The sequence below is a fragment of the Nymphaea colorata genome, chromosome 6, assembly GCF_008831285.2.
Source record: "Nymphaea colorata isolate Beijing-Zhang1983 chromosome 6, ASM883128v2, whole genome shotgun sequence".
In the NCBI taxonomy this organism is placed as follows: Eukaryota; Viridiplantae; Streptophyta; class Magnoliopsida; order Nymphaeales; family Nymphaeaceae; genus Nymphaea; species Nymphaea colorata.
In genome coordinates this window covers 648,580-661,610 of record NC_045143.1, presented here as the reverse complement: position 1 = coordinate 661,610, position 13,031 = coordinate 648,580, and the positions used below count along the sequence as shown (strand labels likewise).

The 13,031-nt window shown below is 37.2% G+C and overlaps 2 protein-coding genes across 2 annotated transcripts; one reads left to right on the top strand and one right to left on the bottom strand.

The window, feature by feature from the left end:
• Positions 1-2,503: 2,503 nt before the first annotated feature.
• LOC116256408 (epsin-3-like) lies at positions 2,504-5,379 on the bottom strand. The gene is made up of 4 exons (XM_031632770.2): positions 4,893-5,379; positions 4,583-4,705; positions 3,800-3,961; positions 2,504-3,423 (listed from the first exon to the last, which is right to left on the bottom strand). The coding sequence occupies exons 1-4, from the start codon at positions 4,997-4,999 to the stop codon at positions 2,775-2,777; spliced, it is 1,041 nt and encodes a 346-aa protein (XP_031488630.1). The 5' UTR covers positions 5,000-5,379; the 3' UTR covers positions 2,504-2,774.
• A 714-nt stretch (positions 5,380-6,093) lies between these two features.
• LOC116256832 (histidine-containing phosphotransfer protein 1-like) lies at positions 6,094-11,532 on the top strand. The gene is made up of 6 exons (XM_031633336.2): positions 6,094-6,440; positions 9,670-9,800; positions 9,902-9,970; positions 10,223-10,294; positions 10,477-10,549; positions 11,327-11,532. Exons 1-6 carry the CDS (start codon positions 6,381-6,383, stop codon positions 11,366-11,368), a joined length of 447 nt encoding a protein of 148 aa, XP_031489196.1. The 5' UTR covers positions 6,094-6,380; the 3' UTR covers positions 11,369-11,532.
• The last annotated feature ends 1,499 nt before the right edge of the window (positions 11,533-13,031 follow it).

Here is a 13,031-nt window from a genome sequence, read left to right as displayed (position 1 = left end):
GCCCAGCTAGCCAACACCAGTCTTTGCAAAATTTTATTAGGAAAGAACTGGACCTCGGTTCGGCCAGATATGGCACCCACACCAAACTCACGTCAATGCCCCATAACACTCAATCCACTAACGTAAGCGTCCTTTTAATAATTTTCTTTGAATATATTCGTGACTGCAATCACTATAGTCTTAAATAACACGAGGTTTTACAAATTTTATGAAACTGCTATATTATATTGCATTTTCGTATTCTTTGTGTTAATAAGATTACTGCCGGACGTTGCTGGGTGATTAATATTTAAAAACTATCACTAAAAACCCACACAACATGGTTATTAAGTAACGGTTTATAATATTGAGCCATCTGGTAATACGGCAATCAGTTGATATATATATATATATATATATAATGATCCAAAGGTGTATGCTGTTAAATAGCTAAAATTTAAGAATTTTGGTAGCTAAAAAAAATCACTATGTATGGTGCAGCGACAATTTATGATGACTTTAACAAGAATTTATGGCCCTTTTAGCAACGAATTTTTAAAATATTAGCTATATGGCATCAACTATGAAAGTCCAATCACTTCATGCAAAAAAAAGCAACTTTAAAAAAGTGCCTTTTAAGTAACGTTTGTTGCGGAGAAAAAAAGAAAAGAAAAGAAAGAAAGCAACAAACGCTATCTATGACTATAGGATTCCACTTTACTTTAAGCGCCAAACAATAATGGGAAATGCTTTGCGGTACACGTTGAAGCTTTGATCAAGACCTTCTATATATCTAGTGTGACGGCACTTACACCTGTAATCAAAATTCCACCTGAAAGTATTTATATAAGCCATGATCAACCGATGTAAAACTATTAATTTTCCATTCAACAAGATAAAGAAAGCTACAAAAATCAAAACATGGTATATACGTGAATATACAATCATATAATATATTGGAAAATAGGTGCAGAGACATCACATATGCTCTTGAAACATCCGGAGAAAAATCCATGTGCAAATCTGAGATGAAAAATTGACCAGCTCTGCAACGATCTGGCATGAAAACATTTGTTTTTTTTTTTTTTTTTTTAGTTTTGTAAGTATGATTATGGAAATTCCCCCCCTCATTATATACATTATGCTCCATAATGGATCTCAGTCAAGAAGAAAACGATAGAATGACAGTCACAAACAACCTACACGGGCAGCTGAATCATATTCCCCACTTCCTTTAAACTGCAAGTTCTCAAAAGTGTGCCTAAATTCTTGGAGCACGTACACTAGATCACTGACCGCCCTAAATCTAGGTTTCCCTTCTTTTCCTCCGCCTTAAATGAGTTCTTTTTGTTTCTCATTTTCTTGCTACTAAGTTTTTATTATTAGTTTGTATTCTTGGAGCACGTACACTAGATTACTGACGGAACTAAATTCTTGGATCCTTCATGTTTGCATGGTTGGAGGATGTTATTGTGTTTTGAATCCACGTTATTGTCTTGGATCCACGTCACTGATATGATCTCAATCTTCATATTCTTTACATTGACTGCGCTTGGTTTGCGTATGGATTGACATGTTTTGGATCCTTTGGCTCAACTCTTATATCCCTTCTTGAATCCAAAATGTTGTTGTTACTTGCCTTGAGATCCACTTATAATGATATTTTCTGCATATGCTCATGAGATGCATGATACCAGTTTGAATATACGTAGCACCAAAGTGATTCGCGATGAAATTTTGTTTTGTTTGCACTTGTATTGGATCCAATGATTTTATGACACTTGTTTTTACTTGCGAGATCCAATTCTAGTATGGCGTTAAATAAGGTTTAATTTATTTGAAAATAAATTTCATTAATATCTGCCCAAGAGGTCCATTTTAACACCCTCGAACATGATGAAATCCTATTAGAATGAACACTGTTTTGAGATCTGTAGCATTAAAGTGTACGTGAAATATCGAGCGGCTCAAATTCAATTTAGATCTTATTTCAACAAAAAAAAAGAGAGGAAAAGTTTGGATTCAAGTGAATTGCAATCCAAAGAGAAAATAGAGCTTACCAATTTTGCTACGAACCAATGTAGTTTTGTGGAACTGTCACAGATAGGATACAAGAATTTCTGTATTACATATTGAATAGTGTGTTTAATATATCAAGCACATTTCTTTAGATAATCACTGATGTTGCCGGGAAGATTTTAAACAACATTGTGAATTTTTCTGTGTCGGCCAAAAGAACCGTGAGTACGGCATGAGAGCCGATCTGCGTTTCATACAAAGCATTTTTTCATTTAAGGAGATGCAGAAGGTTCTAGATCTGGCGAGTCTTATTTTTTCATCTTGTCCTCAATTATAATTTTATGCCAACAGGAAAAGATATTATTCAAAAAAACTTTGATACAATTTTTTTTTTCTACTCTTCAACATGCTTTATATGAAGTTCAAAATTTCTTCAACCCTGACAAGTATGAAGAGGTTTATCGTTTTAGCTGCCACTGTGGGGAAATCAAAAGAATGTCGCATCCTGATAACTTCTGCATCCTTGGAATTCCTTACACGTCTGTAGAACTTTAGAAAGCAACATAGTTGCTCACAATGTATGAAACAGCACAGAAGCAAAGCTACAAACTACAAATATTCAATCATATTAACATGCATATGTTGCATCTGCAACCAACCAACAAAGCATTAGCATGAATACAGATCCGAAGTTCATGGCATGGCTAGAGCCTGTACACCCGTTCCCAACATCAAAAGTGACAGAAAGCTTCTTCATTTTTCTGAATTCTTAGACTTCAACGCAATCCTGAAGAAAGTAAACCACTCTTGGCATGTGATTCAATACGCATAAATGGATGACTATTGCATGTCTCTAATGACGAATCTGCATATCCAACTTGTTGTTTTTCATCAACACCGAAAAGAGGGTCAGATTCCAGTCTTAGATCCCACTGATCATCATGTCCTTTTGCTGTCAAATTCTTTGCTGAAACAGTTTCATCCTTCTCTTTCTTTATGAAGTTCTCGTTCTCTGTGTTTTCCTCCCGCAAATCTGATCCTTTTGTTTGTTCATTCAAAGGCATGCTACTAAATTCATTTTTCTCAATGGCAGACAAAGATGTTTCCGGGTCCATGTAGAACTCAGAGCTTGGGCATGAGCTGTTTTTACCAATTCGTGCAGAACTTTTGGCTGTTGGAGAGTATGAATCATCCTGCTCTGCATAGTCATTGCACTGAGAATTCCACCTTTCGAATGAATTATAAATGGATTCTCCAAATCTTTGAGCCTCTGATCTTAAAGACATCTGAGAAAAACTCCCAAATCCTTTGATCCCACAAGTGAGTTTGCGTGCTCGTTGTCGCTCTTCTTTAAGAAGGCCTCCATCATCAAGAAATTTTAGTATTCTCTCGCATTTATTTTTTACAGGAAGACCCCAGTTAAATCTGCAATACAGAAAATTCAAAGACCAACTTCAACTTTAGTAGTTCGAATTGAAAAGAATCTTCAAGGAGACAATCATATAGGCGCACAAGCCGCCCATATAACGCAGATTTTCACTATAGCAGAACCACTGTAAAAATATTCACCAAGTATGGGAACCTTGGTTGAGCAAAGTTTCCAAACTCTCATCCATTTCTCATAGTTTTCTTTTCTGGTAGTTCATGATAAGTTTATATGTTAGCTTACATGTTATTCCAAGTATCTCATGAGGAGATTTTCCACATATTTTACCAAGAAATTTTCTTTTTTGGATCCAAAGAACAAGCTTTCTACACTGTCTAGAAGCAACAAAACCGAAAGGAAATGGTCGTTCCTTACCCCCTTTCATCAACATACTGAAAATCGCCACATTCCTTGATAACTTCTTTATCACACTGAAATTCTCCAGAAACACTTTCTGGTCCATGAGTGAGAAGGTACTCCAGGAGCACCAAAGCTTGGTATGACTGTCGCCAATTTTTCCTATCAAACTTTTCCAACCTGAAGCCACACAAATAAATTAGATCTTTCAACTGGTAAACTTGAGACCGTGAGACTTGAAAGATGAATGGACGCTTGATCCGACTGTCTTGTATAATACGAGCAATAAAAGCATTAAAGATGAGCAAGAACTCAACCAAGAACCATGATATAATTAGTCCTATTTTTAGTTTTACAAAGTTGAAGCTAGAGAATATGTTTAATAAACCACAAAACTCAGGTTTATTTATTAAAATAATTGGAAAATGGAGAAAGGAAAAAAATTCTATCAAACTATACTTTTTCTTCAAAAAATTGACGAAATATACAGAATGGCAAAGCAATGATCCAGCAGTCTTAGACCAAATAGCTCTTGTTTCCAGCTCATGAAAATGATCTCTAACAAAAACCTATAATACGTATCCAACTCGAACCATTTCAACCTATTATAACTCGAGCATAACAGTCAAAAAAGAAAAAAAAAAACGTAGTCTGCAGAAATGGTTCATCGAGAAGTAGAACAACACAGCGACACGTTAGAAAAAAATAACAGAACTCAGACATTCGCACAACAATGAATAGGAGGAGAATCAGATCTTCGAATACTATCGCTGACAACTACCAAACGTACAAGATAATCACCTCTTATGCAAAATTTCCACTATTCTCCAATAATCACCCACTTCAAAAGCAGCTTTCGATATCAAACCCATCACCTTCGTATCTGGTGCCGATGGATTACCATTTGTCACCTCTTCTGTCAATCTTCAAACACCCCACAAGAAAAACTTAATAAAATTAAATTACATGTAATAAATGCAGTAAACATGAAAAACACCAATACTGTGACCGATACCAGCGCTCACAGGACAACTAAAATTGAAAAAAATACAGAAAAAAAGATAGACATTTGAGAAAAGAAAATGGTCATTAGCTGAAATTGGAGGCTTACAACTCTGCTGGGGTGACGTCGGTGAAGGCCAACCGGGCACTCCTAAGCTTCTCCTTGAAGAAGAAGGACGCCTGCTTCTTTATCTCGACGAGAAAGGGGGTGCCCATGATGCTGTTACTAAGAGATGGACATCTCCATGAATAGCAAGAGAGGAGGAGGAGGAGGAAGAACAAAGAGATATCTAGAATTTCTGCTCTCAAATCCTTCAACCACTCCACTCTGGAGTCTTGAGAACAGAACGGTTGTCCCCACCCGAATCTTTATTGGAGTAAGTGAGACGAGTCATGCAAGAAAAAGAACACCATAAAGCGCCGGGAAAGTTCTCGGTTGCCATTCGCTTTTGAGAAGAGAGAGAGAGAGTTCCCATTGCATCATTGGCTTCAATAAAGGGGAATCAACGTCCGGCGCATTCGCATTCCAACTTCCACAAGTCGGCGGGGGTTGCAGCAGCAGTCGAAACCACTCGAATTGCAACCAAGTTCGAGCAGGAAAGTTTAGATCCTTTTCACCACCGAACCGATGGAACAGGAGAAAGGGTTGGTGTCGGTGAGAACGAATGCTTACTTCACGCGAAGCAAATTATGGGGCCCCATATTTCGATTTTCGGGACCCAGTGAGAAAAACTGCTTTGTCAAAGGCGTCTGGTTACTGATTTTTTAGTTCCTAGAGTTTGGTTGAACAAAAGACCCACCTTAAATTTGTTGTTACAACAAACCTTAGACTTGGAAACTGTAGATTTACTACCATTTTTTCCCTCAAATTCATATGGTTGGACTTGAAATCCTTAGATTTAAGTACAAAGCTAAATGATATATAATGCACTTCTTGCACCTCTCAAATATAAAATTTCATATTCTTTTAAAAATTAAAAATTTGAAATCTTAAACCTTTAGTAGTTAATTAAGATGATCACAACTGACACAGGACTGCTATTTGTCAAAATAAAGGTTTGCTTTGATCATTGTCCCCAAAGTACTAGTGATTGAAAATGACAATCATGTAAAAAAGTTAGAAGGGAAGATATTTTTTCAACCGAAGGGAGTAGTGACAAATGTCTTCCCAGCGGCATGACATGGAAAGCCGCCAAGCGTGTAACGGAAAAATCTGGAATGTAAGGTATGTACTTAACATTAAAAGTAAAATTAGGTTCGTACATGTAAATTTCCCAAAACAAGAGCTGAACTAAGTTGCGTGTCAGTGTCGCTGCTGAATCGCAGACACGGCGGTCGCGGCCGCACCACATCCTTTCTCCACAGCGGAGGGGAGGCTCATGCTCTGCACCGCTACTCATTCAAAGACGAGCTAAAACCGTTCCTTTTGGGAGCATCTACCTGTCCGTATCTCTCTTTCTCTCTCGGTATATGCGTTTCTGGAGCTGCCCTTCTACCGTATGCATCTTTTCCTCATTCGCCAATCGCCGTCGCGCTCCACGCCCCCAAGATTCTCGATAAGCAGGAGCAGCAGGAGCCCCTTGTGAAGAAAGAAGTCATGGACGCCATTGTCCTCAAGGAACAGCGCCTTGCCTTCCTTAATTCCCTTTTCTGCGAGGTCTCTCTCTCTGTCTCTGTCTCTATCTGTGTGTGTGCGTGTTTGTATTTCGGCTATTGGTACACGGATATACCGGTGCTGAACGCCGATATGGTTTTCATGAGGGGAAAAACCTCTCTATCTCTAACACCCGTGTATTGCGTACCAGAACCCCATTATTTGTTTCAGTAGCATGGAAAAAAGAAAAAGAAAAAGGAAAAAACCTCTCCTACTAATTGCTGGTTCGGAAAAAGAGATTTTTGCCACTGCCCATCTTCCGCAATTTGCGTCTCAGTTTTCGAGTTAGGTGGGGAGATATCTAATTGGTAGTCAGTAATTTACGTCTTCGTTGGGTTGCAGAGCGAAGGCATAAAAATTAAGCGCTCCTTGTGATGTGTTTAAATTATGAAGTCACCACGACCGATTAACGGAAGAGAGCAGCGATTGGGTGAACGTTGTTCACTCTTGGCGTCCTGCTTCTGAGTAAAGTCTGAATCACCCTATGTTTTGGTCGTCGATGGTCCAAGGATGGGCCCATTTTGGTGCATAAGCAGCATCATGATCAGGTGGTGCTCCCCAAAGAAAGCATACTTCAGTATGTATATATATGTCGTCTACGTATCCGTGGGTTTGTACAAAAAGAAAGAGGAGCTTTGAGTAGACCTAAAATTTCATTTCTTTGATGCAAGGAGAGATTTCCGGAATTACATGGTGCAGTTAGATGCGTTTAATCGATAAAGCACGGTTTCTTATATCGGTATCTCTGTAGATGAATCTGCAGGCTGCCACTTCATTGTAGCTGTTGATAGTTTGAACTCTTTATGTTCTTGAAATTCTTGCTTACTGTCAGTCAAAAAAGAGTTGGTTATTGATTATCGAGAGACGCAAAAGGAAAACGTTGGAAGAGAAGAGTCGAGCAGAGCAATGGGTTGCTTTTCTCTTTAGCTGGTGCTTCAAACAAAGATTTTTTTTTGTCTCTTTATTGGTGCTTCGAACAAAGTGATGGTATTTTTTCTCTTTAATTGGTGCTTTACTTGTTCATGCTCTGTGAACAAGTTTTTTAGCTTGTGATGATGCTTTCATGATTACTTCTATCAGAAGTTTCTATTATTGTGAGCGCTTAATGGTGCTATGGTCCATGTCCGTGCAAAATAAGAGCAGGACTTTTTCATCGTTCCAGTTTCGTCACTGTTTTATCTAAGGCATGGGTGGTATATCAAGTCCTTTCCTGGACGTTGCTACGCCCATATAAATGTACTATCTGCTTCAACTCCAACCTTCAATGCTATAGTTGGATAAGCAGAAGTTGCAGTAATACGGAAACTGGATTTGTTAATAAAAATGCAGATATAGGTTACTCCAGGATTGGGAATTTAGGTTGGTATGACTCTCTGGATAATATGTACTAAGATTCTATGATGCTTCAACAATATAATACTGATACATGGTGCTATGCATCTATTGTTATCCCATTGAATGGCAATTTGTGCCACATTAGAAGGAACTTTGCTTCTTAATTAGTTTATATTTATTTGCTCTTGATGATGTAAAAAGCTTCTTTGTGGATCTTAAGGATGGTAATCACATAGCTAGATGATGCTGGTGATTGTGGTAGAACCTGTTGGTTGTATTTGGTGATTTAGCATGTCATGCTGGTAGTATGGTCAAAATTTCCAATAATGTTGTCGTTGTGCTATGAAAAAAGATGTTTGCAGCAATAGGCTTCTATAAAATTCCATACTTTTATGGTCAGATGACTTCAAACATAAATGCCATTTTATGTTTGTCACCCAAAATGAAGATTTTCTTCCTTGCTGTTTATGATGATGAGGTTTAGCATTTCACTACATGTGTTGTCTAGACAAGGACATGGTTGATGGTTCCAATGTCTTTGAACATGAAGGCTAATATATGGTTTTGTTGCACAATCAACCAGTAAGCCTACATTTTTCCCATACTCTCCCTCCATTAATTCAAAATTCAAATATAACTCTCAAGAAATGGCTATTAAGATGATCCCCTTTTTATAATATAACTATAAGGTGTTGAACATTTTGTTATATTAAGTATATTAATATGCATATGAATGTGACAGGAAGTTAACAAGATTAATCATGTGATGTCGGAAAGTAGATAGCAGAGAAGGTCAGTTACAAGGAGAACTGGAACATGAAATGACCTAAAGGCTAGATCCTGGAGTATGTAAAAGTGTTGGTTTCATACACTGGTGTTGCCACATAACAGTCTGAGTAAGATAGCTGTTTATGCCTTATCGTGATAGTACATTGCTTACAGCTATGAAGATTATTATGTATTTACAGTTGGCCGATGATGTCTATGACTTTCACAAGACATGTTGGTGACGATTAATAATGTTGTAATTTGTAGAACACAAATTCATGACATCAGAAATTAGAAATACAATAGTGTGACCTCTATCATCTTGAGTGCTGAGACCATTTACATTTTTATATTCATGTCTTTGAAATAGTTTGCTGCGATCAGCCTGTATTAATTGCTTCTTGTTGCCTCGCACTGTGTTTGGCATTGTAAGTCCTCTTTAGGCTTCAATTCTGAGATTTATTTCACATGATGGTGCCAGTGTTTCTCAAAAGGCCAGATAAATAAAATGCATGTCACAATTAAATAATTTAAATGATAGAGCTCAGGCCAGATTAATGAAAAAAAAAGGCAATCACTCTTCTACAATGCCCTGCAGTGTTAATCCACACTTCAACTTGATTCCCACCTAAAAAGAGAAATCTGTCCTTCCATGTTCCAGAATATGATACGTGACATGGTCTACTCCTGTTTGCACTAGCATTTTGAAAATGTAAGTTGAACACGTGCAATGTAATCCCCAAAGATACTCTTTATGATTGACAAAGTACATCCTTTATTCACCACATAATGTGTAGTGCTATAAAATGGGCCAGCGCCTTTTAGGAATCCATGGGATGTAAAATTCTATTTTATATTTGCAGTAGCCAGATGTTATATGTAAATAAAACTATGTCTAGTTAATTTGCTGGACTTAATGATAGTTTCTGCATGGTACATGAACTGGCAGTTAAGAATCATAATGTAAATAGAGCTAAGATAAAGGGCCTTATATGATTCTCCATTGCCAGTTTGTCTTAGGTTGCAATTGCAGTCTGGATGCTTCAATGTCATTTTGCCTTCGATATCAGGGAAAAGGTCGTGCTATTGCCTGAATCATCAATCTTGATTTTCTCTTGGTTTCTTACAGGGATACCTTGATGAGCAATTCAAACAGGTTCAGATGCTACAGGATGCTAATACACCTGGTTTCATGGCAGATCTAATCACCTTATATTGTCAAGACTCGGAGAGGATTTTAGCAGAGATAAGCCAGGCATTGTATGTGTTTCTTCAGCACAATGATGTTCTGAGATCCATTTTATCAATTAGTGGCAGCTTGTGAAGAGTATATCGTATGTATTTCTACTAATATTTTGTAGGAACGAAAAGCGACCTGACTTCCGAAAAGTTGATGCTTCTGTTCACCAATTAAAAGGCAGTAGTGCGAGGTAATTCACTTACCGCTTGTCTATGTATACTGATGTGAATTAGACACAGTTCACTCGTTCAACACACAAAACATGTGTTTATATACATACATACATACATTTATGTATACACACACACACATATATAGATTAGAAATTATTGGAATCTTAATATATGTTGTTAAGTTTTCTGGATGCATATATTGGCAGAAACTTATAGTGATGATTAGATTCTCTGTTAAGTTCATTTTGACAAAATTGGTTTGTTGACAGTGTTGGTGCTCATCAAGTTAAACTGGCTTGTATTGAGTTGCGTTCACATTGTGAACAAGCAAATAAAGATGGGTGAGTATGTCATCCCTCGTACAATTGTTATATTTAGCTAAAGAGAAGCTTAAGTTTGATATTTTGTTTCCAGTGATGGTTTCAGTTTTTGCATTCAATGGATTTTCATTTTGCTTCTGTTGCTCTGTGTTTCATAGTAGATTCCTTTTGCTGATGGAATTGTAAAACTGCATAATATGCAGGTGTGTCAAAGCACTTAATGTGGTTAAGCAACAGTTTTATATTCTAAGAAATAAACTGGAAACACTAATGCAGGTATTGTAATTATCCTTTTACCTTCATTTGATTCAGTCTAGTTGGGTATATATTTAAGCCAAATGCAGAATCAATAGTGGACAGAAATTTATTGTGTGGTTGTTCTGCAAGTTACTGAATTTGGTATTTTGGATAATGTCCAGTGTTCAAATATTGAAAGAATGGTATGGTAGTAGTAGCATGCAAGGTAACAGAGATAGCATTGTTTTCATTTTGGTAAGTTGTTTATGTTCTGAAGAGAAGTGGTATGCTGATGGACAATGACTGCAAATTTACTTAAATTCTTGACTTCCTAATTGTTGTCTAGCTCTTTCTGATACGGTGATACCATTTTGGTTGGCTTGCCCATTTGAATGTATAATAATTAGTCTGCATTTTTGGCTCGACCAAATATGTGAACAATCCATTTACTGGAAGGGACCTTGCCAGTTGAGTTCTTCCTATTGTATCTTGTCATGAATATAAAGACATTAAGGAGATGACACCATTGATGTGTGGGCCATTAGTTGATGATAACGGTAAATTAATTAGAATTTGCAGTAGTGACATACTGACATAGACAAAATCCCTCCATTTTGTGAACCCTTGTGCTATTATTTCATTTGTTGGTTCTAGTTGGCTTTTCAACCAAATTATCATTCGTCCAAAATGTAAGTTAAGCGGATAAAAAGGCAATGCAGGGGAACTTGCAAATGCTTCATGATAAGAGATGACCCTTTGATCTATCAAACTTTGTGAAAATACACTTACCTGTCTTCTTGATTTCTCATTGTGCAGCTGGAGCAGAAAATTCAGGTCCTTGCGGGCTCTCATATTTGATCTTATTTTTCTTCGTGTGTTAATCTTAACATCCTGCACCTCTTATTTTCTGCTTTAATCTCGTTTGCCATCTATGTATATTATCTTTGAATATTATTCTGAACTCAGATACTTATTACATGTTCTTGTAAATAGTATGTTTTATTATGCATTTTCAACCGGCAGCCTCTGTCTTGAATATGTAAAATAGGACGATCATTTTATCGTCTTTACCTGTCAATCATTGTTGGGACAATCATAACAAGGCTGGGCTAACCGACTACCTTGAGGAATCAACTTGGGTGGTTGTGCTGACCAAGAAGTCATCCTTTCTCAGAAGTTGAAAGTAGTATAACAAAGTTGATGATAAAAGGGTGCTGCTGTTCTGGTATGGCCAAGTCATGGCTGCCATTAAGCTGATGGCATGTCACAGGCTTGAAACTCATATTCCATGGCCTTTGTCGCGAGGTCAACCCACCGTATTCTTTCTGGTGCACATTGCAGTGGTGGTGCGACTTGTGGGAAGTTGCTCACACCAGTTCCTTAAAATTTCTTTATTTTTAGAGGGCATCTTTAAATATTTACCTTTACATGTTAGAGGTGCCTCTCCAGACTAAGACTATGAACTGGTCAGACAAGGTTTTGCAATTTTACATTTCTTAGCGACCCATTTAAAATTTGATTTCCTACGTATTTAGCTTATCCAAATCCGACCTGTTTACACTAGCATCAATCAGCTACTGAGTTCCTTGAAGATGTCTGTGACCGGATCTATTTTGGGACCTACAACAGATTCCTGCAGTGGTTTGAGATGGTTCACATTCCCATACCCTCCTAAATCTTGTGCTGTTGTGCTGTTCGGACGTGGCTTATTTATAAATGGAACTTTAAATATTGCCCTGCAATCAAAAGCCAGCTCTACCATGCAGATCCCTTTGTGATAAATATCAGATCTGAGACTGATATGAAATCCGCACTTTATGGAACCCACTGTTTAGTCAAACAGTAAAGTTCAGCACTGTAAACTTCATATCCACGTGAAGTAGCGAAAACATGAGATCCGAGGCAAGCGAACACTGTGGAAATGACTACCCTTTATGCAACTTTAACTAATAGTTTAAAAATTGCAGTCGAGTGAGGTTATTTTATTATTATTATTATTACTTTTAATTTATTATATATATAACAGAATAAACATGTATATGTTATTATTACAATTTAGTTATTAATGTATATAATATATGTCTTGCATTGAAAAATATGAGAACAACATATATTATATAAGAAATTTAGTGTGTTGAGTCAAAGGAGCACCCATATCCGATGCACACCCAATTCGATGCGACAGTAAAATAAAAGAGTATGGGTGACTTGGCTAAATAAGAATGCACCAACTCAGTCAACCCAAAGACTAATTATCGACGCTCGTCTCACACTGTATAGCCCTTGGTATCACACTGTATAACCCTTTGTTCTATAAACAGGTAGGTTTCAAGCCAACCGAAGGCTTTACTCCAAATTAATCAAGTGTGACTTAATCGGATACAGATTCAGATTTGGACGTGATTTTCTAAAAACAAATATGAGTTAAAAAGCCATGTTTAAATGTGCTTAGCATTTTATTGGAATTGATTTGGACTCTGATATTCATTTGGATAAGACCAGTTTGAGCCTGACTGTGGTA

Bases quoted from the DNA above. Each gene is read 5' to 3' on its own strand.
- LOC116256832 (XM_031633336.2), top strand. From the start codon at position 6,381: ATGGACGCCATTGTCCTCAAGGAACAGCGCCTTGCCTTCCTTAATTCC. The intron at 9,801-9,901 runs GTATGTGTTTCT...AATATTTTGTAG, and splicing joins GCAGAGATAAGCCAGGCATT to GAACGAAAAGCGACCTGACT. The intron at 9,971-10,222 runs GTAATTCACTTA...GTTTGTTGACAG, and splicing joins TTAAAAGGCAGTAGTGCGAG to TGTTGGTGCTCATCAAGTTA.
- LOC116256408 (XM_031632770.2), bottom strand. From the start codon at position 4,999: ATGGGCACCCCCTTTCTCGTCGAGATAAAGAAGCAGGCGTCCTTCTTC. The intron at 4,706-4,892 runs GTAAGCCTCCAA...GGGTGTTTGAAG, and splicing joins GACGTCACCCCAGCAGAGTT to ATTGACAGAAGAGGTGACAA. The intron at 3,962-4,582 runs GTGATTATCTTG...GTGTGGCTTCAG, and splicing joins GTGGAAATTTTGCATAAGAG to GTTGGAAAAGTTTGATAGGA.